Raw genomic sequence first — 24,582 nt, forward strand, 5'->3', positions numbered from 1 at the left:
AACTGTAAAACAAACTATTTTATTATCACATCTGCGTACAGCTGGTGCTCATGGAACAGTTGTAAATCGATGTATTTACATCTTAACTCACATGCCAAACTTTGGACAAATGTTTGTCATGCAGTAAGTTGTGTGCAGCATGCTGGTCGGTCCTGTCCGTCGGTCCTGTGTGTCACACCGAGGGCTGAGCTTCATTGATGAAGCTGAGCTGGGCGGTGTGCTCGCCCCACTCCGCCTCCTGCAGGAGGGCGTCCCGGGGGTGTGAGGTCATGCTGGAGGGCTGGAGCGGAGGCTGGGAGAGGGAATGGGGATAGAAGCGGGATATGAGCTGGGACTCGGGCTGGGACAGGAGGTGTGATTGATGCTGCTCACTATCAGGACCTGATAAGTCCACCAAAAGGGGAGTGATGGATGAAGAAAGAGAGGGGTTGGAGGAGCAGGGATGTGGCACCACTGTGTGCTCGTGGGGAGAGCTGTTGAGAGACGGGGGAGCTGAGCAATGATGAGGAACTGGAGGATTATGGGAGGTGATGGGTGCACACTGAAGCGGATCAAACTCTCCTTGTAACACTGTCGTCATGCTCGGCTGAGGTTCGGTTAGAGGATTGTCCGAACAGTCCACAGGTGCACGTTGGATCAGAACGGGTGGGGCTGAGGAGCAGCCGTGTAATGACACGCTGGGAGGCGGAGTCACAGTGCTGGGCAGCAGCAGCGCGGAGGGGTTACGGAAGAGCGGTTTGAGAAGACACGTCATTTCCTGCAGCTCCTGACTGACAGCTGTCACCTGACGGGAGAGGACGCTCATCTGGGGAGGAGAGGGGGGGGGGGGCTTGTTTTAAAGTTACTCGGACAGTTAGCTCTGCACTTACTCAGTTTACATCAGTGATACTCAACTTATTATTTTCTCATTTACAATTGTATTTTAATGTCAATAAAGGTGCCAGAGTGCATAAAAAAGCATCAAAATAGACAAATAGAACTTGTTTATCAGGATCCTTTGTCCTCAGACGTCCGGTGATTAACATCCGTCATCCTGCTCATATATATATATAAGTAAAAAGTGTATCATAAAAATGTGGCTTAAAACTGGACGAAACGTCAATTTATGAAGCTTCTGGCAGACAACCATCACAACGGGGGTACGACACCATTACACCAAATAAAACTCATCGTTACCTCGATTAAAATGACAGCCCCCCCGAGTACTGCTGGTTAAGATGGAAGTAAATGAATCCTTAAAACCTTCATTTGGTTCTTCTATTAAAACTGCCTCCCAAAGTATACTATAGAAACATTTGAAATGTGAGCAGCCTTACCTCATGTTTCAGCTTAGCAATAGTCTGCATGGTGTCAGCCTCATCATGGAGTCCTGCAGACACATATAGAAATACACACATGTATATATATATATATATATTCACAGTGAGGACATCAGCAGCTGATAATAAAGAATAGGCGTGTGTGTGTGTGTGTGTGTGTGTGTGTGTGTGTGTGTGTGTGTTAACCTAAAGCAGCTGAATCAGGGCTGGGCAGGAAACTCTGAGTTGCACTGGGAGAAAAATCGAACTTCCGGGCTGAACCCCTCTGGTTTTCTGTCTCGATCCCGTCCACATACCTGACAAGACAATGATGAAGTCAGACTCCAGCGGTACAGCAGGGGAATAAAGGGATGACTTTCCTTGTTTAAGATCCCACATATCTCTCGTGGTCTTACATTATTCATGAACACAAGCCGGAGATGGTTTAACCGCCAAAGCAACAAAACAATGTGAACATTCACTGAATCCCAGCGCAGTAAATCATATGGAGTCTCTTCTTCTGTGGTATTCAACACATGTGTCAGATAGGCTGCAAAGCTGAAAATAACCTTATCATCAAATAAGACAATATAATATAAGACATTTTTACCACCGTCATGCAACGTTTTTGCCCCCCAATATCTCAACCCGGCCCAGTGACACAATTAATGCCCCCCGTGTGCCCCCTCACTCAGCTGTACCAAAATAAATGGATTCCTCACCGAGGGCTGAGTTCCGGCTGCAGGCAGCTGAAGTTCACCATGGGGATCTGCAGGCTGGTGGGTCGGGGGGGATCGCTCGTCGGTCTGAAGGTTCTCGCCGGCAGCAGCGGGGAGCGTAGAGGGGAGCGCAGGGGGGAGCGCAGGCCTCGGCCCAGCCTGCCCAGGGGAGGCATCTTGGGGAGAGGGGAGTGCTCGCTCTCTGATCCCTCCTCGTCCTCTTTGATGGATGGAAGCTTCTTCAGGATCCCTCCGTTGCTCTCGCAGTCCGCCTGAGGAGTGATAAATGTTAGTTTCTTTAGTATGCATACCCACAGTATAACTTTCCATCTTTTCCAGTGTGCACACACTTCTTAAAACCTACTTAATAAGTGTGTAATATGTATTGGGACACAGAATGTAAAGTCACTTTGTAACCAGATGGGGGCGCTGCTGAGCCGATAAAAGCATCACTGATTGTGCACGGTTGCCATTCAGCTGCAGTGCCGCTGACATCCATTCAGTTTATCAGCAGCGCTGCTTAGAAGCGCTCTCATTCACTCCCAGAGACATTCAGCTCGTCTGAAGGGTTCCTATCATCTCAGGTGAAACAATGTGGACGACATGGTGGATGTTTAGGACTCCCAGCAACAGACCTTTCAAAATAAAACTCCTTGATGTTGTTGCTGGTGGCTGGTGGAAGGTATTGGAGTTATATTTCCTGCTTCCTCTCTGATTAAAACAGATCCACTGTTTCCCCCTCTCCCCCAGTCAGCACCACCCTTCCCCTTCACTCCCCTGTGTTTGTTTTCTTCTCGATCCTGTCTTTGGCACACGTGCCCGCCTGGTATTTTTAGATCGTAGAGGTTTCATTTTAGCAGTGGTTTGCCTTAAGGGAACAGAGCGGAGAAGGGACTGTTTGGAATCTCTGTGTGTATGTGTGAGCTGCACGTGCCGCCCTCGAGATGCAGCATGCCAGTAAAAGGTCATGACCAAATGATGCATATCTCTGATTTAAAGAATGTGATGTGTTGCATGTGATAGATGTTGATGTGGTTACTGTACATGTGAGGTGGCATATAGACACCGCTGCATGTGTGTGAGCCTGCTTGTGTGTCTTTGTATACAACTCTGTATCAACAAAGACAAATATGCTGCGTTATGGTACGTTGCGGCGAGCTGCATGTGTCGGCACGTGAATTCAAATGTCGACGAGGTTCCTCCCCTTCCATCCCGCTGCAGCCTCCTTTTCATCCTGATGTTTTCTCATCTCGTCTCCATCTGGTTGTTGTTCTATATTTATCCAGCGGGGGATGACCTGCCCCTCCCCCACCCCTCTGAGAGCGCTATTTTTAGTCCCATATGGCGCTCAGTGGAGGATGCACTACTGCTGTCGCTGTGTGTGCATAAACGTATACATGTGTGTGTCTGTGTGTGTGTGTAATGTGCTGACACGAATGTTGAGTTTTATATGCAAACCAAGGGTACGTTTGAGTTTCATATACATGTTTTATAAAGAGCGCCAACCTCGAACAAGGCCGGGATGGTCCCATTTCCCGAGTTGCGAAGTCGCTCATCTGACTTGGTGTGTTCATGAGCTGGAAGACGTAATGTGGAAACAACACGGAGGCTACGAAGAAGATGTTGTATTTTATTGTTGAGAGCGTTGACATCTGATTCCGAGGTTTTGTTCCCTATTTGAGGGGCCGTACACGTTTCCCACCAACTCATTTTTACGATTATTCTGACGCCACCTGAGTGCAACACACACATGTATCTCTCAACCTTAACGTAAGGGAAACATAATTTGTGCATCCGCCCTTTAATTCGGATCAACATTTAATGGGTTCTTTCTTTCGAAAACTTGTGGTAAGACAGTCAATAAGAATATGTCCCAAAATGTCAAACAATTCCTTTAAGTTGTACAGTAAAGTTTAATTAGATAAAAAACAGTCGTGTTAAAATAATAGCTGCAAACGTTGAGCTTTAGTCCTCTACCATTGACTTGTATCTGCTCCCTTCACTCCTTTTTATAGAGATAAGCTGTTAATCATCACAAACTGAGGGGACTAAGACTAAGTGGACTGACAGCCAATGAGGTCGTCATAATCAAGCAGGAACCAACATGTTTCCAGACCGACTGACTGAAATTTGGCAAAACACGATCAAGTTGCTTTAAGGATTGAACTCCTTCAGCAAAAAGTGAAGGATTTCTAAAACTCGTATACTTCAAGCCAATCAATTACGTATGATCTAATCTTTTTTTAATGCTGTCTATAGTGTCTCGTCCCCTGACATTCCTCTTGAATCTCTGCTCTAATTAGCAAGCTTACTCACCGTCAATGTGACTTAGTTATTTCCAGTATATGCTGGTTATTCATGTGTACGCTACAGCTGAATAAATCCCTGGCATCTGAATGGTCCATGTTTAGCTCGTGTCTTTATCTGTTGGCTGCATCTCAAGCAAGAGCCGTGGCTTTCTCCTCCCTCCCGGTCCAGATGGCTAATCCTTTTCAAGTGCAAAGCCATCACTCCAGGCATTGCGTAAAATATTGGGTGGAGGAGGTCAGTGCACCGTCTAATCTAAAAAACAGAAGGACTCTTCTTGTGGATCTGACACAGAATTCTCTTTAAGGCGTATAAAACACGAGATGATTCTTCACCAATGCACTTCTACGGCAATATTAAGACTGATAGTGATAATAACATATGGACTCACACTGTGAGTTTCTGCCCCCAGGTGAGAGGAGTTCAAGTATCTCATGTCTTGCTTCCCCAAGCGAGGGTAAGAGAACGAGCTAGGGGGTCGTTCAAGCATCTGATCAGGATGTGATGTGTACATATCCCAGCTGGCAACTTCTTTTTATCCTCCAGGGGGAGCTGGAGGAAGGATATTGGGCTACTTTGCTAAGCCTGCTGCCGCTCGAAACTAACATCTGCCTTTTTTCTGCAGTGGGAAAGTTTGCAATCGGCATTCATTCAGGGGACACAGAAATGGGTCATGGGTCACTGCAGGGGTGCTACATTTTTTAAAAACCATTGGCCAGCAGCTTCATATTACATGTTTAGAGCAATTAGAAAATCACCGGCACCATCCTCGTACCTCAGTGTTGTGTCCCTCCCGCAGGTTGTACGTCAGGTCATGCTGGATCTCAGTGATGAACTTCTGGGCGTAGTCAGGGTAGAGGCAGAGCACCTCGCGGAGGCCTTTCAGGCTGATGTACTGCAGGTCACAGTAGGTCAAGGCCTTCACGCAGGCGTTGGTCTTAATCACTTCCTCCTGGGTCAGACAGTCGGAGCCAATCAGGTCGCCCCGACCTGGAGAGGAGAGATGCATACTTTGTGTCATTAACCAGGAAGCAAAGAAATTAACCATAATGCTTTGCAACAAGTATGATTTTAAATGAAGGATCTTTACATTGCTGCATTAATACTTTTATTTTAATAAAGGATCCTAACACTTCTTCCACCACTGGTCCCAGTCTGCAGGAAGACTACAAAGCATGACGTGCCTCAACATAAGAGACGGTCCACATCAAGAGAACACACACAGGGATGAACCTGCCGACCCGTTTAAAGAGCACAACCCCCCAAAATGTGAACACGTATTCTTTTATTCTATTGTTTTTCTCTAAAGCAGGCAGGTTGAACATCTGGTTAGAGTATTTTATATTGTTGTTATAGTATTCAGCAAGGGATACAGACTGTTGTAGTTTACAACAGTCTGTATCCTTCGTCTCTCTACTTCACTGCCTTCTACAGCTGTAAATCCAAAGTGGCAATGCCAAAACCATTTGTGTGAGTGAGTGTGTGTGTGTGTGTGTGTGTGTGTGTGTGTGTGTGTGTGTGTGTGTGTGTGTGTGTGTGTGTGTGCGTGTGTGTGTGAGAGAGAAAGAGAAAAATGGAGCAGGCAGGAAAAAATGAAAATTAAATGAGTGTTTCCATATGCACGAGAGAGAAAGCCAGAATGTTAAGATGTTTGTTAGAGAAATGTGTGTGTGTGTGTATACACAGCAGGTCCAACATACTAATGAGTTACTTCTATAGGCAGTAGTAACTTCATTACCTACTGATTCCACAGTCTGTTTGTTTCTCTATTCTGTTTCATCCGTGTTGTGCAGCATTAAGGAGTCAGTGTACGTGTTGTAGGACGCGGCTCTGGAGAGGCAGCGTTCTGATTCTAGCTGCTCTACTGGCTCACCTATTGGAGGCATGTAGTGTTTTGTTCATTTTGCATTGTGTTTATTCAGTTTGACAGCTCAGTGTTATTAGATTATTGATGTTTCGATGTAGTTTGGAATTCCAATATGGCTCAGACCCATTTGATTATTAATAGTATAAAAACAACATTAAAGTTGCATTCATCTTTGTTTTTCTTTCATTAATGGATCAAATGATTATATGTAGTATAGAAAGGTGTCACTGGATGTGCTAAACCACAGATAATCTTGACAAATTCTGCACTTCCACTCCTTGTTCCTTGTTTTGGTTTTCTGGCACACAACTCTGCTCCATTCCTCCTCAGCCGGCAGCAGGCGGCTGGATTTAGCACGAAAGCTGGTGGTGAACCCCTGAACGCCACCTGCCCGGCACCAGACGGCAGTCAGAGACTATCCGATGCATTTAGCAGCTAAAGAGCCAGATATTTCCCTCAGGAGTTGGTGGAGACCAAAACAAAGCTAAAAGCAGAGTAAATATTGGACGCCACATGCATTACAATGTTGCTCTATTGATGTGTAACTGCTTGCTAACGCAGTAGCCATGGCAACTTCATAAGGTGATTACGTTTCAATGTTGTGTTTGAAGTTTGTTCCACTACCCCTCAGCGGCGAAAGAAGAAAAGTAAATCAGATGATGCTGTTTATGGATTTCCTGTTGCTCCCTCAGTTCCTGCCCGGGTCACACTTCATCTTTCACTTGATGGAGTGTGACTGGTTTGCCCACAGGGGCACTGTAATATGGGGATTAATGCAGTTGTTATCATATTGCAGCACTGGGCTGCACGCCTTCATCATGTTCCTCTTCATGAAGGCTGACTGGATGCCTATAAAATGCTGGATGTCTAATAACTTCCTCAGCTTTAAGACGAGAAGTAAAAACTTCTCATCTTCTGCTCATAACGCTGCAACCAGACTCCTACAGTGATATTACAGTGTTTCCAGCCATATGTCTATATACTTCTATAGTTTGGAGTCCAGGACAGAGAAGCCCTTCAAGATTCAGGTAGCAACATGACTCACTCAGACTGCCGGCCAACAGGAGGCTTGACCCAAACTCACACTGATGTATTTACCGACTTACCTAACCTGGTTGTGAGCAGGTCTCTGAAAAGCACGGAGCCCTCTCATAGGATCTCATACTGGGTGCTGTCCGTGGTGCTGAACCTCAATGCTGTTTAGTGATATGGAGTGTGTTTGTATTTCATTATATATTAAATGTCCTAATAGGTGCATTTTCGATGTCAATATATGAGTCAATGTATCAGCGCAAAATAAAATAGATTTCACTTTAAGAAACCACTATGGGGGTTTTAAAGGCTGGTATCGATAGTTTTATTGTTTTACGCAGCGATTTGTCCGTTTTCCAAAAGATCCCACATTTGATAAAATCCAAAATAAAACAAGGACAATAATATTATTACATACTAGGGGTACACATCCATTCATGTCAAAATTGAGATTCTTATCTTCCAAAAATCTATTTATTTTACTTACATGTTGCTCCTGTGTCGTGTCAAGCATTATTGTGCGATTTATTCAAAAATCACACAAAATACCCATTTTACACTCTTATGTTGTGTACCGTACACTTTAATGTTGGAATTGGCAAGTTTACAAGTACAGAATCGAGTTTTAAATTGAGATTTGATTTTGAATTGAATCGCGGCCCTAAAAGACTTGAAAGAGTCGCAGCCCCGAGTTCATACTTTAGCACCAAACATCAGTAGTTTGTGGATGTTTACCCAGAATGGCGAGCACAGTGTTGTCCTTCAGTACTTCCATGGAGCCAGAGCACACGAAGTAGATAGCCTGGAGGGCGTCACCCTGGCGTATGAGGAACTCCCCTGGAGCGCAAAAGGAGGTCTTGATGATGAGGGAGAGGGAGCGCAGACACCCCCTGCTGGCCGACTCAAAGAGCGGCAGCTGCAGCAGCTCGTTATTCAGGTGCATGGCGATGTCGGCCCTCAGCTCATCGGGGAAGTCCTTCAGCAGCTGTGGAGGGAATAAGAAGGACACGTTTCCCCTCGGCGGTGAAACAAAGATTCACCAAACACAATGCGATTACTCTCTCTTAGCTTCTTCCCTTTGTGTGTCATCGTTTGAATGGGACTGTGTGGGAAGGTGGCGGTCACAGCAAAATAAAACCTTTCACTTTCCCACATAGTCACAAGCAACTGATACATACGTGACAGGTTCTGGATGACGTTCATTTAAATGTTGTACTTTTACTCAAATGTCATTACAGCAAATGCAACAGCTCTCTATGCGCTATACCACAGCGTGAGTTCCCCGTGTGTGCCACAGAGTAAGGGACAGTTGTGGGTTATTACCTTTAAGTATTAGCGTTTGTCCCCCATCATGTTATCTCTTGAAAAAGGGTTATCTAGATTTAAAGCCATGCTAAAACACATCAAGAGTGACTTGAGTGTCTTTGAGGTCATTAATCCATGAAATTAAGATCGCTGCCCCAGCGTGATAGAGCCCAAAAACAAAAGCCAAATCCCATTCGTGACTTTGGGCCGTTTTCTTTATTCTGCACAGAGGACAAGCTGCCGGATTTGCACTTTTAATTTTAGAAGCCGAGCCTGTTGATCCCATTGTAACCGACAAGGTCGACCCAAGCAGTCACATTCCCATGTCTGAAAGTTAAAGGAACAGTCGGGCATTTTCAGAAATACGCTTGTTTGCCATCTAGAGTGACATGATGGCAACATGTGTTCACATTCAGTTGAGGCGAAGACATTTAATCACTTAAGGCATCAGTCGTACCTCGCTGACGTCGATACCGTTGTTAACAGACCAGGTCGTCTGGAAACATTCCATCATGCGTTGCTCGAGGGTCTTGGGCAGCCGGTGCACCCGGATGAAGTCCTTCAGGTCCTTCGTGCGTGTCTGGTAGAGGGAGCGGCGGGAGTACATCCTCTGGATGATGGCGGTCACATTACCAAACACCACGGCGTGCATTAACGCTACAGAGACAGGCAGAAAAGTCACAATAAAGATTATTCTGCAGGTATGGTTGTACTATTCCTTTATGTTTAGTGAGATTTAAACTAGATACTTGATACTTGCTCTGCTCATAGTTAGAAAAAAAATATTTTAGCAGTGGATTTTAGCCACGTTAGCGATGTGGCTCTATGTCGGTCAGTGGGTCAATCCACAACTCTGGTCCAGATTGAAACACAAAATCCTAATAATGACATAATGTTGTGTGTTTTTTAGTGTTTCCACTGACAACAGAGTATGACGGCTTTGGTGTTGCGTTTGTCCCACCTCCAATCAGCATGGTGCAGATGGAGAAGATCTTCTCGGAGTCTGTGTTGGCTGAAACGTTGCCGAAGCCCACACTGGTCAGACTGCTCAGAGCGAAGTACAGTGACGTCACATAGGAGCTCCTGACAGATGGACCCCCGCTGAGTGTCGTCCCCGAGCCGCTGGGCGTCCTCGCTCTGGTTCTGCTGCCGTTCCATTGGCCCGACCCCAGCAAGCCCGCCCCATTCAGCGGCTCCGAGCCCGAGACGTTCCACTGGCTGTAATTGGTCAGCGCTGCCGTCACGGCGCCTTGGGGAGTATCAGAGACTCCCAACAGGGAGGTCAGCGGTGCCAGGAAGTATGGCGTTCCCAAGCGTTTGGCAAGTTCATGGAGCCAGCCTGGTGGGAAGAGCACTTCATTAGCAGCAGTAACATGTCTGCGAGGGCAGAGTCATTATTTCAGTGTTAGTGTTTGTGTGTTTGGGAGGAGTACAGGCCAGAAGCTGCACGCAAGCTTTTCTAATTATGTCAGCTTTTACTTGCATTTACACAAAGAGCAAATAATTTGTCTCTAAATGTGTTTTTCCTCATATTCTGGCAACTGTATATAAAAATATATTCATGATTAACCCGGCACATATTGTGATGGACATCAAATGTCAGTGATTAAATAGACTCTAACTAACCAATACGTGTTAAGACTTGACATTTAATGTGCCACATGACAAAAACAGAAAGTGCAGTATTGAAAATGTTCCACAACTTTTCCTTTGCGACCTGTAATGAACATTGCAACCTTGAGGAATCACGATTTGTGTTGTGTAATTTATAAAGTGCCTTTCAAGCCCAGTAGGACAAAGCGGTTTTAAAAAGCCTCTCCCTCAAACACTGATTAAAGAATAATGAAGCGCTTCCCGGCTCATCGGAAGCAATTTAGTGTTCAGTGTTTCGCTCAATTACCAACCTTACAATTAATGGACGACCCGCTCTTCCACCTGAGCCATAGCCGCCCCGTGTGTACGATGTGTGCACATGTACATCTGTGTATCAGTGGAGGTCTTTTCTGTATATGTGTCCACCACTGCTGCAGCTCTAATCTCCTCGTGTCTCATTCCACATTGCTGACCATGCAGCTTCCAGTATTGTTTAACACGAGTGAGCGCAGCAGGAGGGGAGACAGATCACCATAATTAGAAGTGTTTTGACAGTAAAAGGCCGAACGCTGAGTGGATACGAGCGTGTCTTCATCCTCTGCTCTTATCTTTCCAAACATTAAAATGCTCGTATGAACTTGCAACGCTCAGACCGCACGACACGCAGACACAAACCTATGTCCCAGGAGGCGGGGCTGTTGCTCTCGATCTCACTGCGTCCGATGAAGTACCAGACGCAGGCCATCCAGTGGCCCAGCAGGGCGAACGTGGACATGAGCAGGGTGAGGACCACGGCGCTGTACTGGGAGTAACGATCCAGCTTCTGTAGGAGGCGCAAGAGGCGGAGGAGGCGCACCGTCTTCAGCAGGTGAACGCCGAAGTTCTGGGAGAGAGAGGGAAGGTTGTGTGTTGCTGACTATAAATCAGAACTATATTTCATGTTAGACCTGTTACACATCCGGAGCTACTTACAAGTAGCTAAACCTGCAAAGATGAGACAAAAAGAGAATGGTGAAATCTACCTCTAACTGCGCTGCCAAGCAAATATGGTCTTGGTGCTTGCTGTGCTATTTGCACATATTTAAATGAGGTAATATGCAGACAATCGGTGCTAAATTATCCCCTTTATATGCAAATGAGCGTCATTGCAAAAGCATCAGCTCTGAAATTATTAGCATCTTCAGAGAGTTGGTCGTAACTGCAGCACGTTTATAATCTTCTTATAATGAACTTAACTTAGCTCTTGTCCCTAATATTGTTTATGTTTTTGAATTTCCAGCTTATGCTTTAAAAATAGAAATGATTATTATTTTACAGTCTGAAGGCGTGCGTTTGAAAACACACACGGCGCTGACAGACTGGGATGTTCAATCAGAAATGCGGTTTCTCTCCGTCACAATTAAATTCTTTTGCCTGATGTTTTGAGGAAGGCCTCTGCACTTCATCGCTTCCGTAGCTACACGTCTGAACGTTTCATTTTTATTTTCCTTCTCTGCCATCGTTCTGCCTACTGTGTTCTTGGCAACATTCATTCTACGCCACGTGGGTAATTCAGGCGCGTTTGTTCATCATTAGTGTAATATCTGATGTTGAGACATCGAAATCCATTCTTTGATCTCGTCGGTGGTGCAGAAAAACAAAAGTTGTTTCACAGACTGTCTGAACCTCGTAGCTCAGAACACCGAATGCAACTGAAGCCATCATCCTCCTGGATTGGACTAATGCCTGTGGTGTTGAACTACAATTGACCTCATCAAACATTGTCCTTGTATTGATTTCCTCCCTCACCTCTGTATTAACTGCAGTTGCAATTCCCTGCTTGTTTTGGTGCCCAATCAGCAAATGAAGCGGCTCTGTTTTCAACACAGATTCCACTCAGACAGGTTCTGGATATGGATCCACTCAGGGAATTTAATTCTGCACAGAATCCACAGGTGCATAAACTCCATCTACCTTCAGTATTAATCACCTGCTGTTTCTGAGCACATTCAGTCGTCCAGTTTAATCCATTACACCCACATCCAGCTCTACCTGAAGCCCACACAGCGACATAAACCACAAGCTCATCACATACATGAGAACAGAGAAGAGTCAGAAACATCATTTAGTCTTTAAGAAACATTTTTCCACCTTCATATCCTGTGATCCAGTATCTGTTACTGTGTGTTGCAGTCAACATCATGTGGATAATCTACTCGCCTCCACCAGCGACTTGTCGTCCGTGTACTCGTTCATCAGTTTAATTATCAGGTTACCTATAATGAGTTTCTTGTTGAAGCTCAGACTCTCAGTTTTCTGCCCTTCAAGCCACTACAACAGCAAACAGTGGATTTAAAGAACAATGTGGAGCAAAAACTAAAAGATGAAAACAATGTCTTGGTTTTCTTTGCAGCAGAACATTTGCATTTGGCTCTTATTAAAGGAATGTTGCGCGAGAGTGGAACAGCAGGGGAGTGTTATTGATAAAAGAATCACGTCTAATACACAGGCTGGGCCCACAGAGCCTCTGCCTGCACGTCACACATGCACATACATCACACCTATACACACATGTATGATTTACGGTCTCCTGGCACTTGCTTTGTGTTTCCGCTGCAGTTGGATGCAACGTATTTTCTTATTTTGCTTTGCGGTGGATCAAATTCATGCCGATGTGAAGTGTGGCTTTTTTAAAAGTGACTGATGAATATTCAGAAGTGTCACAGATACATATTTAAAGGGACTTCAAAGTGAACAGAATTTGGTGTATTGTGTTAGCGCACCCCCCTCCGGTCCATCCGCCCGGCCGAAGCAGTCAACCTAAAGGGAAACACTGTACACACATTATAGAGCAAACCGAAAGCTACACTGTATGTACGTCTGTGTGTGTGTGTGTGTGTGTGTGTGGGACCCACCACACTGATATTGAAGGCGTAGAGCAGGTCAAAGGGCAAGGCGGCGATCAGGTCCACAAACAGCCAGGAGGTGACGTAGTGGATGCAGATGCAGCGGGAGTCGTACACGACCTGACCAGACGTGCTGACGAAGGTGGTGCGGAAGTTCAGCACGATATCTGGCACACAAAGCTCGCTAATGTCATTTGTGTATTCCCAAAACAAACAATAAAAGAAGCAAGAAAAACAAGAGAGCACGGCGAGCTGCTTCCCCCCCAAACTTCATGTTTCACGTACAGACATGAGATGGATCTTCTCATTTCCTCAACACCCTCTTCCCAAAAGAAATCCCTATTCATTTAAAGTTAAAGCACATTGATAATAAGATCAGGTTGTGAACATCTTTCTTTTTTAACAAGCCTTCCTCAAGCGGGATTAGATCAGAGGGGAGACGGCAAGTTGAGCTAAAGTAGAGAAGAAGATTATTAAGGAGGTTGAATTTGCATACAGCTCTTGTGCGTCAGGAGGAGTTGGAGGCAATGCACACACTAACTGGGCCAATTAAGAGAGAAGGAGTGCTTGTTTCAGAGCGGCTTCATTGGACCATGTAAACCCCCTTAAACTGATGTTAGAAGTGGAAAGATATACAAATGGCCTAGAGTGTGACGATGTTCTTTCGTTTTGTTATTGTCCATAAAAAGACAAATAGAATTGATTCATCTAAGAAGTACTGTTTATGTTGCTGAAGCTTTATTTAATGCTCTGATACCAAAAGAAAAAAACATGTGAAATTAATTTATACTCATGTGAAAGCCGCCTTACCGATGATAAAAAGTATCTCCACCAAGATATCGCTGACACTCGGGGGGTTACGTGCTGCCGACGCGCCGTCCTCTCGTATCTCCACCGCAGTGAAGCAGACGTTATAGGGAACGGTGACGGCGACGTAGAAGGTGGCCAACAAGATGAGCCAGTCCCAGCCGGCCTTGAACGCACCGTAGTGAAGGAGGATGGAGCGGGACCTCTGGATGTCCGCCACCTTGTACTCTGGGACCGGGTTCTCATTGGCTCCAAGAACACTCTGGATGTGGTGTACACACACAAAAACATGTTTGGAAGTGGGGTTGTCAGTGTATCACCTGCAGTAGATGGCCGTTGGGACGCCTTCAGTTTGGAGAAAAAGAAACGTAGCGAAACATATTTTAGGCTCCAAAAACAAAAAATCAATATCAGTTTAAGTGTACGTTATTTTTTGAACATTTTCAACGCTTTGCCTTGCTGTCAGGTGACCCTTTCTGTTCGAGAATTGAAGCCATTTTATCCATCTATGCTCTCGCCAAAGCAACCAGCCTCCATTTAAAAAAGCAGTAATTTTACCTCGCAGAACACAGTGGTTGCTGGTCTACCGCTGCCTCGATCGGTTAGTTTGTTGGTGTTATTGTGTGACTTTGGTGAAGCTGAACTAACCAAAGTCACACAATAACACCAACAAACTAACCGATAAAGGTAGTGGTAGACCAGCAACCACCGTGTTCTGAGAGGTAAAATTACTGTTTCTTTTAAATGGAGTCTGGTTGCTTTGGCGAGAGCATAGATAACATCTTCAGTCCCCCGTCGGAAACATAAACTGTATAGTTGTCTCACTGCAAGGTAAAGCGGTGAAAATATTCTAAATATGGTACACATAATCAGATCTTGATTTTTGTTAGGTGGCTTAAATATGTTTTGCTGCTTCCCCCGTCCACAGCAGCGCATTGCTTAGCGTACTTCTCTGTTGTTTCCCCAAACTGGAGGCATGCTGCCCGCCATCTACTATCGGTGTTACACTGACTATAGATAAGTACCTCATACAAGCACACTTCAAAACATCCGAACATACCCCTGAACATTAGCTGATGCAAGAGGATGAAACTTGTTAACCATCTGCCGGCCCTAGAATGAATTCAAATGACTAATGGGGGCTTTTATGTTAATTTCTTCCCTCTTGGGTTATTAAGATCAAACTGCGGGGGCATATTTTGTCTCATCCCAGTTACTAAAATGTACATAAGAAAAAGATGTTCATCCTCCAGAAATATCACTATAAGATGATGACAGAAGGTTTATGTGACAACATGTCTCACATTGTTGATCTTCAGCTTGCTCTTAGTTTTGTCCTGTTTCTGTAGGTGTCCAGACAGCTGGTAGAGGACGGCGCGACTTCGGCGGCGCTCCGTGTTGAAGCTTGGAGGGCGGCTGATCTGACGGATCTCCAGGCCGGTTTCCTCATCTGAAAACAAGGACACTAAACGTGACAAACATGTGGCAAAAACTGCCATTGTACAAATATGTGGCTACCAAACGAAATTGCAATAGAACAGTTTTGTTGAAAAGGTAGAGTCGGTTATTTACTTGGTGACTGCTCCCAAACCCCCTCCATAATATCACCAGTCATGTCTGCTGATAGATTTGTGCCTCAATTGGATCATGTCATGTGAATTACAGTATAGTGGAACGGGAAAATGCCTCACTTTCTTTTTCATGCTTTCTCTCACCAGTGTCATCTTCATTGCCATGGTCCTGGTCCTTATTTTCTGTGATGTCCTTGTGTGAGACCAAAAAAAGAACCACCTCGCTCTTCTCGTTCTTTATGGGCACAATGTCCAATAGACACCAGAACTTGGAGCCTGTTCAAAGAAAACATAGTTAGGTTTGATTAGATATAACTTTGACTGACACTCCCAGTAGTAAACATGATCAAACTTGATAATATCCTTCAGTCTTACCACTCTTCTTGTAGAGAATGATCTCAGTCTTGAACTCCCGACGTTCATCCAGAGCTTTCTGCATCTGCGAGGTGAGGGGGTCGCTGGTCTCGCTGCCATACAGGAAGTGGCACATGCAGCTCTTCTGCATGAGCTCGCCACGGGCGAAGCCGGTGAGTTCACAGAAGCCATCGGAGCAGTAGACTATGGGATAGAGGGACTGGACCTGGGCGTTCCCCAGGACGAAGTTACTGTCTGGTGGGAGGAAACATGGACAAGAGGCAGGAAAGGGAAACAGAGGAAAATAGTTAGTCAGAGGACCACAAGCATCCATGGTTTGTTTCAGGAGGGTCTTCAGAAACACTAACAAATAGTTCAATTTCATTTTTTTATTTTATCTTCCTGTAAATCCTTCCGTTCTCAAATGTTGGTTTACAAGCACATGGGAGAAATGTGCCTTTCTGCAAGAAATGCTCCTTGGGTTACGGCAACAAGCTTTAGAAAAAGATGACTGGGTTTGGGTTCAAATAAACCCTTTCTGGCAGAAAGCCCTGGAGGCAAACTTCTCCCATGTGCAGTTTACAAAGACTTAATTTGAACCTGTCACTTTGCATAACCTTATTTTTGTCTCACTTTTACAGTTTCCGGTTAATTTATTCACTAAACAATGTGAAACAATGTCCTCCTACTATTCAGCTGCTAACATTCATGACAGAATCCCTAACAAGAGACTACAGCCATGCTAGCAGCTCGTTAGCTGTCTGTGCTTTAAGCTAATGCTAACGTCAGCATGCTAACATGCTCACAACATTGACAATGCTAACAAACATTTACCTCTCTGTCTTTACTGTATTCATTTTGCTTATTTTAGCGACTTAGCATGCTAATATTAGCAGTACACATGTAGGGTAATTGAGGATGACACGAAATACTTCTATAGTTTTATCGAAGTCTAATTAACGTCATAATTACTGAATTAAAACTACTTCACGCTACAAGCTTCTACTGTGTGGTTTACTTTAATGTCCATCTCAAAAAGTAGGACAACTGATCACTGAATGTGACACATCACCTCATATCACTCCGCCATTACTAACAATACAGACAAGGCAATCTACAAAATAAGTCTACACAAACATAATTTAACATTACCATGTACTAACACGAATAGGGTTTACAAGCATCAGTTTTTAACTTTGATTTAAATTATTATAATTAATACTATGTTGCAGTTGTAAACTGTGCCTTTCTGGATTGCAAACAGTGTTGTTACACATTCACGCTACATGCTTTATTCACCCATGGGGTCATCCCTTGCAATTTCACTAAAATGTCATCCTAATTCAAAGAAAACATAATTAAAATTTCATGCACAGCTCACTTTCTTTTTCTCCTCACAGTGTTCATTCTCGCTTTATGTTTGCTTCTTCACTCTGAAAGGCTTTGGAGTAATTCTGTTCACTTTGAAGAGCTTCTCCTCGGGGAGAATTTAACATGCTTACTGCTTTTGAATGAAATTCACATAATCTTCTTCATCTCCTGCTATTGTTCTCTTCAAATGATCTTTTTCTTTTTCTTTGTTCGTCCCATGTGTTTCCCCCACCTCTATCAGCCTCTATGTCCTATACAATATTTCCATCTTCTACGATTATGGGCTACAACATGACTGGAGAAGTTGGTCTGTACAGCAGAAGTAAAAGCATGCACGTTAGCATACCAGAATGTGATATAAACAGAAGCTCTGACAAATGGTTTGACATCCTGAGTTATGGGAGCAATCCTGAATAATTCATTATGAAACTGAATTCGGTATGATAGGTGACTCACACAGCCAATTCATTCATTCCACTGGGATCATTAAAGTCCATAAATAAATGAATCTGGAAGACTGGAGCGCTCACTTTGAAGAATGTGAGTAATAAAGGATGAGAGAGCATACGAGTAAATGATTGAATGAAAGGGATATAGATTGAGAGATGAATGAACCGAGACACGGAGACAATGATATTTAATAATTCATGCATTAATAAAGCATGTCCAGTGTAAAAGCTTTTGCCGAACGTCATCGAAGCACCGCTCAGACAAGACGTACAAACAAATCTTAGAGCAGGAGGCTCATGGGAAGTCACACCTTTCCTCTGACGCAGCATAACAAATAATAAATCACAATAATACAACTGACAAAATGATGTCCAAGCAAATAACATCTGTTGTGTTTAAGGTGACATATTGTGCATTAAAGCGTGTGAGGAACTGACCATGGAGGCTAATGCAGCCCCCGTGCCCCTCACAAAAATGCAGGCAACATTTTTGAGAGTCCTAAATCCAAAATGGCTACCATCAGCCATATTGGAAATGGACTTTTTAATGGTTTGGCCTACAAGCTCAACATGTACATGACATGTCTGACACTTTTTGGGTAAAGGGATTCATAATCTGTGTCATTTTGACAATTTGACCAATTTTTTACCTTGCAGTTACTTTTTTGAAACTTGTCATAGAGCCTAATGAGTCCTAAAATCCAGAAATGAGTCAGCACAGTTCCCTCGTCTCAAAACCAATACGTTTTTTTTAATGTTTTTTTTTATGTTAGATGCCTGAAATAAGGTCTGTGGTAAGCTTAAGAGACTTCAAAGTTTTGTTCTACGACCTAAAACATGTCAGTAAACTCCCCACTCGCACAGCTTGTCGGCATATTTGGTTACCTTTGCACAGAGCCAGCTGTTTCCTCCTGCTTCCAGTCTTTGTGCTGAACTAAGCTAGCCAAACAAAAAATGAACAAGAGTTGTTGTTTTCTGCTGGATAAAAAAAAGAGTATTATTTTGTGTCTCTCTCAAAGTGTCAAAGTGACTTGCGATGCAACAAGTGCGAGGCCGTGTTACTCATATGTATCCAGATGGATTTGTAGTGACAACAGCAGCAGCGGTGTCGACTCTGAGGCTGAACATAAGAATGATGCAGCCGGCGATTCTGAAGAGCGTGACACCATATAAGAGGATTTCATGAATCACTTCCCCCACTAAAATAAAATAAAAAATAGCCTTGTACTTTAAAGATGATTGAGGAATATATCAATATTTAAGAGCAGTGAGCCCGCTTTGCATAAAAAACTTCTTTCACAGAAGGCTTTCACTGGCGCTGTTGCATTGAAGCTTTCAGAAGAGTGTTAAAGAAAGTAGCAGTAGGCCGACGCTGCCTCCACTTTTCTGTTTCTAAAACATTTTGTAATCTGGCTGCTGTTCATTTTTCTATGCGGTTGAGGTCAGGTCTCTGTGCAGGACACTCGAGCTCTTCCACACTAAAGCCATGTCTGTGTGGACCCGGCTTTGTGCACTGGGGCTTTGTCACGTTGAAACACGAAATGACTCACTTCATTGTTCAGCCTGACTTTGTGTTCCGTGCTTCTTTTGTTTTGTTTGCCCTAACCAGTCAGTAGGCAGTGACGCATCTGTGTCATATTCAGAAACAAATAATATGCTGATTTATTTATTTAAGTCCATAAACAACAACCTGTACGTGTGTGTCAATCTCAGCCATGCATCTGTCACGCTGTGTTGTCCTTTTAGCATGCAGATATTTAGTGGTTATGGATTATAGCAAATATATTCATCACAATGTAAGTGCAACACTGACAGCACAAGATTACATCATCATACAACTGAGCGGTGTTGCACAAATAACGGCATATAATATCAACAAAACTAAAATGACACCACGTGGAAAATCTGTTTTGGAACTCTCCCTTCACAGACATTAAAGGAGCGAGGCGTGGTTTGTTCCATTAGAGAAATACATCCAACAAACATGAATATTAAAACTGAAAGTATAATTCATTTGATTGCCTATATTGTATTAAATTCAATTAATATCTAAGGTCAAAATATCATCACTTGATGATTACAGTTTATGTTCTATTGTTACCCTTTTTATCTTATTAGGGATATTTCATATTTATAATTACATTTCTTAAGAAAACCCCACCTTTTGAATTGTTCTTAATTCAAATCAAATGTAACTTTGAGTCACTTAAATTTGTAACAACTAAAAAAAACATGTCATTAACTAAAATGTACCTTGAGATGTTTGTCTGAAGAAGTCTGTGATTTTATTTTATTTTCTAGTATTATTATTCATAGTACCTTCTTATTTTAAGTTTAAACAAATGCTTGTTAAATGTATACGTGTCCCATTGTCAACACATTTCCCACCCAGAGACGTGATTAGTTTCAGAGAAACCGTCCCTGTGCTCCATCTTTTTCTCTTTTTCCCTTTTTCTCTGACTTCACGCCGTAATCTTATTTTCCTTTGTTGTACTCATTTTCTGCACATTCCCCCGGCACTAGGCAGGCTGTCACATCCACACTGCAATCCAGGTGTAATAAAGTGTGAGCTGAGAATACAAAATCACTCAGACTCAGCCCCTGAGCTGCGTAGGGAAACCCTGGTGCTGATAACACAGACAGTGACAGCCCGCCACAATACATTCCCCACCGTGCACAATGTAAGCCACACACACACACACACACATGTTTTTTTAAAGCACTTTTTAAGGACACAGTGTTGACTATCATTCGTTCCCAGGAGGTTATACCCTTAATGCATGCCCAATCAAAACGCTGCATATTGAAAGTGTGCACAGCAAAGTTCTGCACCGGTAATGCTTCAGAAATACCTCTGGGTTATTGTGCGGGTATGCTAATGTTAGCATGCTAACAAGCTAAAACAAGACGCTGAACGTGGTTAGCATTGTCAGTGTGAGCATGTTAGCATGCTGATATAGCGTACAACAAATGTTACTATTTTTTCAAACCACCACAATTCACATGCATACAACATAACTGTTGTAACCAATGACGGCTGGATGATTCCTGCGTGCAGGACTATTTGTTAAACCAGCTCTCTGGTGTGTTTCTAAGCCTGAACTGAAAAGCATTTTCACTTTGCATCAGCTTCAAAACTTTACAGCCCACAGCTTTGTGCCACAACTCCCCTGACAAGATCTGTCACTCTGATGTCACCGCTCCGTCTCATCTTTTACACTTTTATCGACTTTTTCCCTCCTTATGAGAGCATGAGGATGTGAAGCCAAATCAAAACGTCTAAGCAATGAATTGTTAAAAAGGCAATGAATGATTCTAATAGTAAATAAATCTCAGCTGCAGCCATAGCAAGGCTGCATCTTCTCGCCAAACAACTTTTCATAACAATCCTTCCAACAGTATTTCAGTCTGGACAATGTTGACCTACTAACATTGCCATCCCCGTGTGATTAATTAAGAATATGTAACCTCTTTTCTTATAAATATGTATGCAGTGTATTAACTGAAGCTGCCCACTGCAACGTTGGAGAAGACTAGAGAGATGTCCCTGGAGTCTCCCCGGCTATAGTGCTGCATTAATGTTGTATGGCAAAGATGGAAGATCCCAGCATCTGGAAAATACTTTTCTGCTCACCTGGTTTTTAATACATGAGAATTCACTATCAGTCACATGTTGGGTATTGTGTTATTATGTTCAGACTTGGCATTTCTCAATCTGCACTGCTCCTGCTTTGAGTCACAACAGTGTGACGATTGAATATCGCATCCCAAATCTTTCCCAGTCCATTTTTGCTCGTTGTGTTTTAGCTTTATATCTAAAAATAATTTTAAAATAAGAGTTATTTCAACCTAACCAACCCTCGACGTGCACTCACTGTCTTGGCTCCTCATTAAAATTCCCCTGCTGTGTTTTTAACTACGGGCCTGCCAGAGGTTAGGAGCAAGAATGTGAGCATGAATGAACCGTTCCAGCCTTCACGGAGCTGCTGGTCACGTGTCACCATTCATCTCTTTTCACCCAGCAAAGGTTTCATTCATTCACTGTAGTTGGTTCAGATTATGAGTTATACTAGTAGACAAACAGGAGATTTATGTGCTATTGTTTAATCAGGGTTGTAAACCTCAGATTCAAGATGTGTTTTCAATCCTTGTTGTGGAGCGATGGATCAGCTCTTTACATTTGATCCACACTGGAGGGGCTGATGGGAGTGATCCAGTGAGTGCTTTGTAGACTGCGTCTATTGGGGAATCCAATAGTGCTTGGATTCTTTAGTACTTTAGTCATATATAGTTAATAAAGTGAGATCCTTATAACCAGCCATTCTCTGTAGAAGCCTATAGATTGCATTTTGGCGGTGGCCATCTTGATTTTTTAGTACCAGAAGTCACATGAGAGGATGGACGAAATACAAACGAATGCTGAAAAAGGCTTTTACAGGCAACCAAAATGCTACAATTAACTTCAATGAAGTGAAGACACAGTGTGAAAAGGTTAAAGTTCTAAGAATAAAACCCAGACAACACTGTGGGAGCGACCTGTCAATCACAAGGTAGCCCGGCCCTAAAGCGTAGCCGGCTTTAACGTCTACTTTACCCTAAATGTTTCCATAATTCACGAAATGAACATCACGCTGTGTTGAAGAAGACTTTGAAGTAGTGACCATAAACTCGTCAGGAAAATGTAGGGTAGGGTTATTTTCTCATAGACTTCTATACAAATCAACCAGGTTAGGTTACTATAACTTTGTGTTGCAAAAGGAGAGAAAACTCCTCAAGTCTTCAATCCCTGCTCGACCAAAAGAGCGACGACCTGTAAAGCTGTCTGGCTGCTGTAAAGATGATCAGATACGGTGTTATCTGTTCCACTCTCAGATTACAGTTGAGCTGATCACTGTTGACACCAAATGAAAAATTCTAATTGAATTAATGATGAGTGATTTTTTCCACAGCGCGCTCTAAACATTGCAGCAGGAATCTACACAAAAGACATTTTTACAACTCTGTTTCACAAACTAGACAGATCCCGCTCCGGTTCCTGGTGCGGTACTGTATATCCTTCATCCACACGTTGTGTCTGTTGCTCAGTCGTGCCTGTTAGTTTGTACCTTCGGGACCGTGTTATGCAACCGTGTTTAGCTATAATAACTGCAGTTAGCATATGGATTGACAGTTATTTCTGTGTAGGTTAATGGGCTGAATGCACAGACTCATATGAAGGGTTTTGCAATGACATGTGTGTGAAAACAGGTGAATACTAATTACAGTATGGGTCGGATAGGAGTCAACTTTCACAATTATGTAGGATTATGTGATGATTTTAGTAAAAACAAAATGAACAACAGAGATTTTTTTAAATAAGAAAATTGTCTTTATTTGCACACTACTGTAAGCGAGGCTGGGTTTTCAGCAGGCGACTGCTCTGGTGTTTCAACTGGTTTGTGCTAATTTAATTTAAAACGTTTTTGTGGAAGCATTAAAGCAAGATGAACCCCTCAAGGTGGATCCTGCTGTATCACCTAATCTCGAGGGCCAGTGGAAGTTGAAAAGAGCCCCTGCATCAAAATCTAATTTCAGTACCTTTATTACTGAATCTTGTGCTTTTACTCTGCAGATTTGTCAATGAATAATCACATCAGCGAGCACAAACAAAGATACATGATGTTAGAGGAGGATCAAATGGACCCAGCAGCTCATTTGCAGAGTTAATCCGACCATGACAAATGAAACGTGACTGAATCTACAGCAAAGGTTGTGTCATATTGAATCCATATTGAGATTAAATTGCAACTTTTTGTATTGACTCACAGATCTCAGTTGCAACTCAAACCAATGCATTTGAATGTATACAAGGACTCATATCATTAATTAACACAATGCAGCTTCTGCACAGTTCATATACATCAGTTTAGGTTTAAATATGTAGATCATGGGTATATTTTTTAATGTAAGGAAACATCTTAAAAATGTCTTGGTTGACGTCACACAATCTACATTTTTGTTTGCACACATTACATTGCTCTTCATGAATTTTTGATATGTCAAACATGTGTCTGTGCTTTAAATCATCATAATTCATTCATCAGTCAGAGTATCAGCCTGCCTCCGTCTTCAAGTGTCCTCAATCCTCTTGAAGCACTTTGCAGGAGGACTTTGTATTTCCAGAGTTTAAATATTGTGAGCGAGTGAACAATACAGTAAATAAACATCCATTGCGCACCATGAAATTAGGGGTTAATCTGATGTACTCACGGGTCCCATCGAAACGAGTGGCGATGGTATCCAAGAAGGTGTTTTGAGGCGCGATCAGACCCCGCATCACTGGCATCCGAGAGCGGGTCGAGCCGCGTCTCTCGCGCCGATCAAAGCCTTGGCTCTCGGGAGGGGCGGCCACGAAGCCCGGCAGGAACCTGGACGAGGTCCCCGGCGCTCCTCCTAACCCCTGGAGGAGGGCGCCGAGCCGAGACACCCGGGACTCCACGGTCCAAAAGTGACCACCGAGCAGGTGATCCCGGCTAAGTGGAGGAGAGAGGAGCCGCTGGAGGCTGGAGAGGGGAGAGGACGGAGGGATGGAGGCAAGGATGGTCACATTTACGCACGAGTGTTCTGCATTGCAATCCCCCTCTCCTCCCCCCTTCCCTCTCCCTATCTCTCTTACACTTTTTTCTCTCTTTCTCTTTCCATTCGCTCCTTTTTTTTTCTCCACCAGTGCACCAACCCTTTCTCTATCTCTTTGAGATTCTATCAGTCTCTCTCTCCCCCGCTCATCCTCTGATGTTGTGATGAATGCCACGTTTCAAGCGATAAATGAAAGTGTTATATTGTTTTTATTTTGGGCAGCCTATTTCATCCCTGCCATGTTTCACACTTGAAGCCACAAAATGTGTCACAGCCGAACAACAAAATGAATAATTTAGTCCGGATGGACAAACGATTCAAACGTGTCTCTTTGTGGAATAGTTAGAACAAATATTGTGATTCATCCATTCATTCATATATCATACTCCACATGGGAAATATCCAAAAA

General features: G+C 43.4%; 1 protein-coding gene across 3 annotated transcripts; it reads right to left on the reverse strand.

The window, feature by feature from the left end:
- On the reverse strand, positions 1 to 23,883 carry LOC115019160 (potassium voltage-gated channel subfamily H member 8-like). 3 transcript variants are annotated; one of them, XM_029448580.1, is made up of 15 exons: positions 23,808 to 23,883; positions 15,760 to 15,993; positions 15,529 to 15,660; positions 15,118 to 15,263; positions 13,817 to 14,075; positions 13,016 to 13,173; positions 10,797 to 11,004; positions 9,490 to 9,867; positions 8,986 to 9,185; positions 7,959 to 8,208; positions 5,100 to 5,314; positions 2,021 to 2,289; positions 1,506 to 1,615; positions 1,317 to 1,369; positions 1 to 805 (listed from the first exon to the last, which is right to left on the reverse strand). In XM_029448580.1, the coding sequence occupies exons 1-15, from the start codon at positions 23,881 to 23,883 to the stop codon at positions 173 to 175; spliced, it is 3,321 nt and encodes a 1,106-aa protein (XP_029304440.1). In that variant the 3' UTR covers positions 1 to 172. The 3 variants fall into 3 exon arrangements, with proteins under 3 accessions (XP_029304440.1, XP_029304431.1, XP_029304450.1); XM_029448571.1 differs by having other exon boundaries at positions 15,505 to 15,660; XM_029448590.1 differs by lacking the exon at positions 23,808 to 23,883 and adding an exon at positions 16,573 to 16,699 and having other exon boundaries at positions 15,505 to 15,660.
- Positions 23,884 to 24,582: the final 699 nt, after the last annotated feature.

The sequence above is a fragment of the Cottoperca gobio genome, chromosome 2, assembly GCF_900634415.1.
Source record: "Cottoperca gobio chromosome 2, fCotGob3.1, whole genome shotgun sequence".
NCBI lineage: Eukaryota > Metazoa > Chordata > Actinopteri > Perciformes > Bovichtidae > Cottoperca > Cottoperca gobio.

Bases quoted from the DNA above. Each gene is read 5' to 3' on its own strand.
- LOC115019160 (XM_029448571.1), bottom strand. From the start codon at position 23,883: ATGCCAGTGATGCGGGGTCTGATCGCGCCTCAAAACACCTTCTTGGAT. The intron at 14,076-15,117 runs GTGAGACATGTT...CACCACATCCAG, and splicing joins GCAAGCTGAAGATCAACAAT to AGTGTTCTTGGAGCCAATGA. The intron at 13,174-13,816 runs GTAAGGCGGCTT...TTTGTGTGCCAG, and splicing joins GGAGATACTTTTTATCATCG to ATATCGTGCTGAACTTCCGC.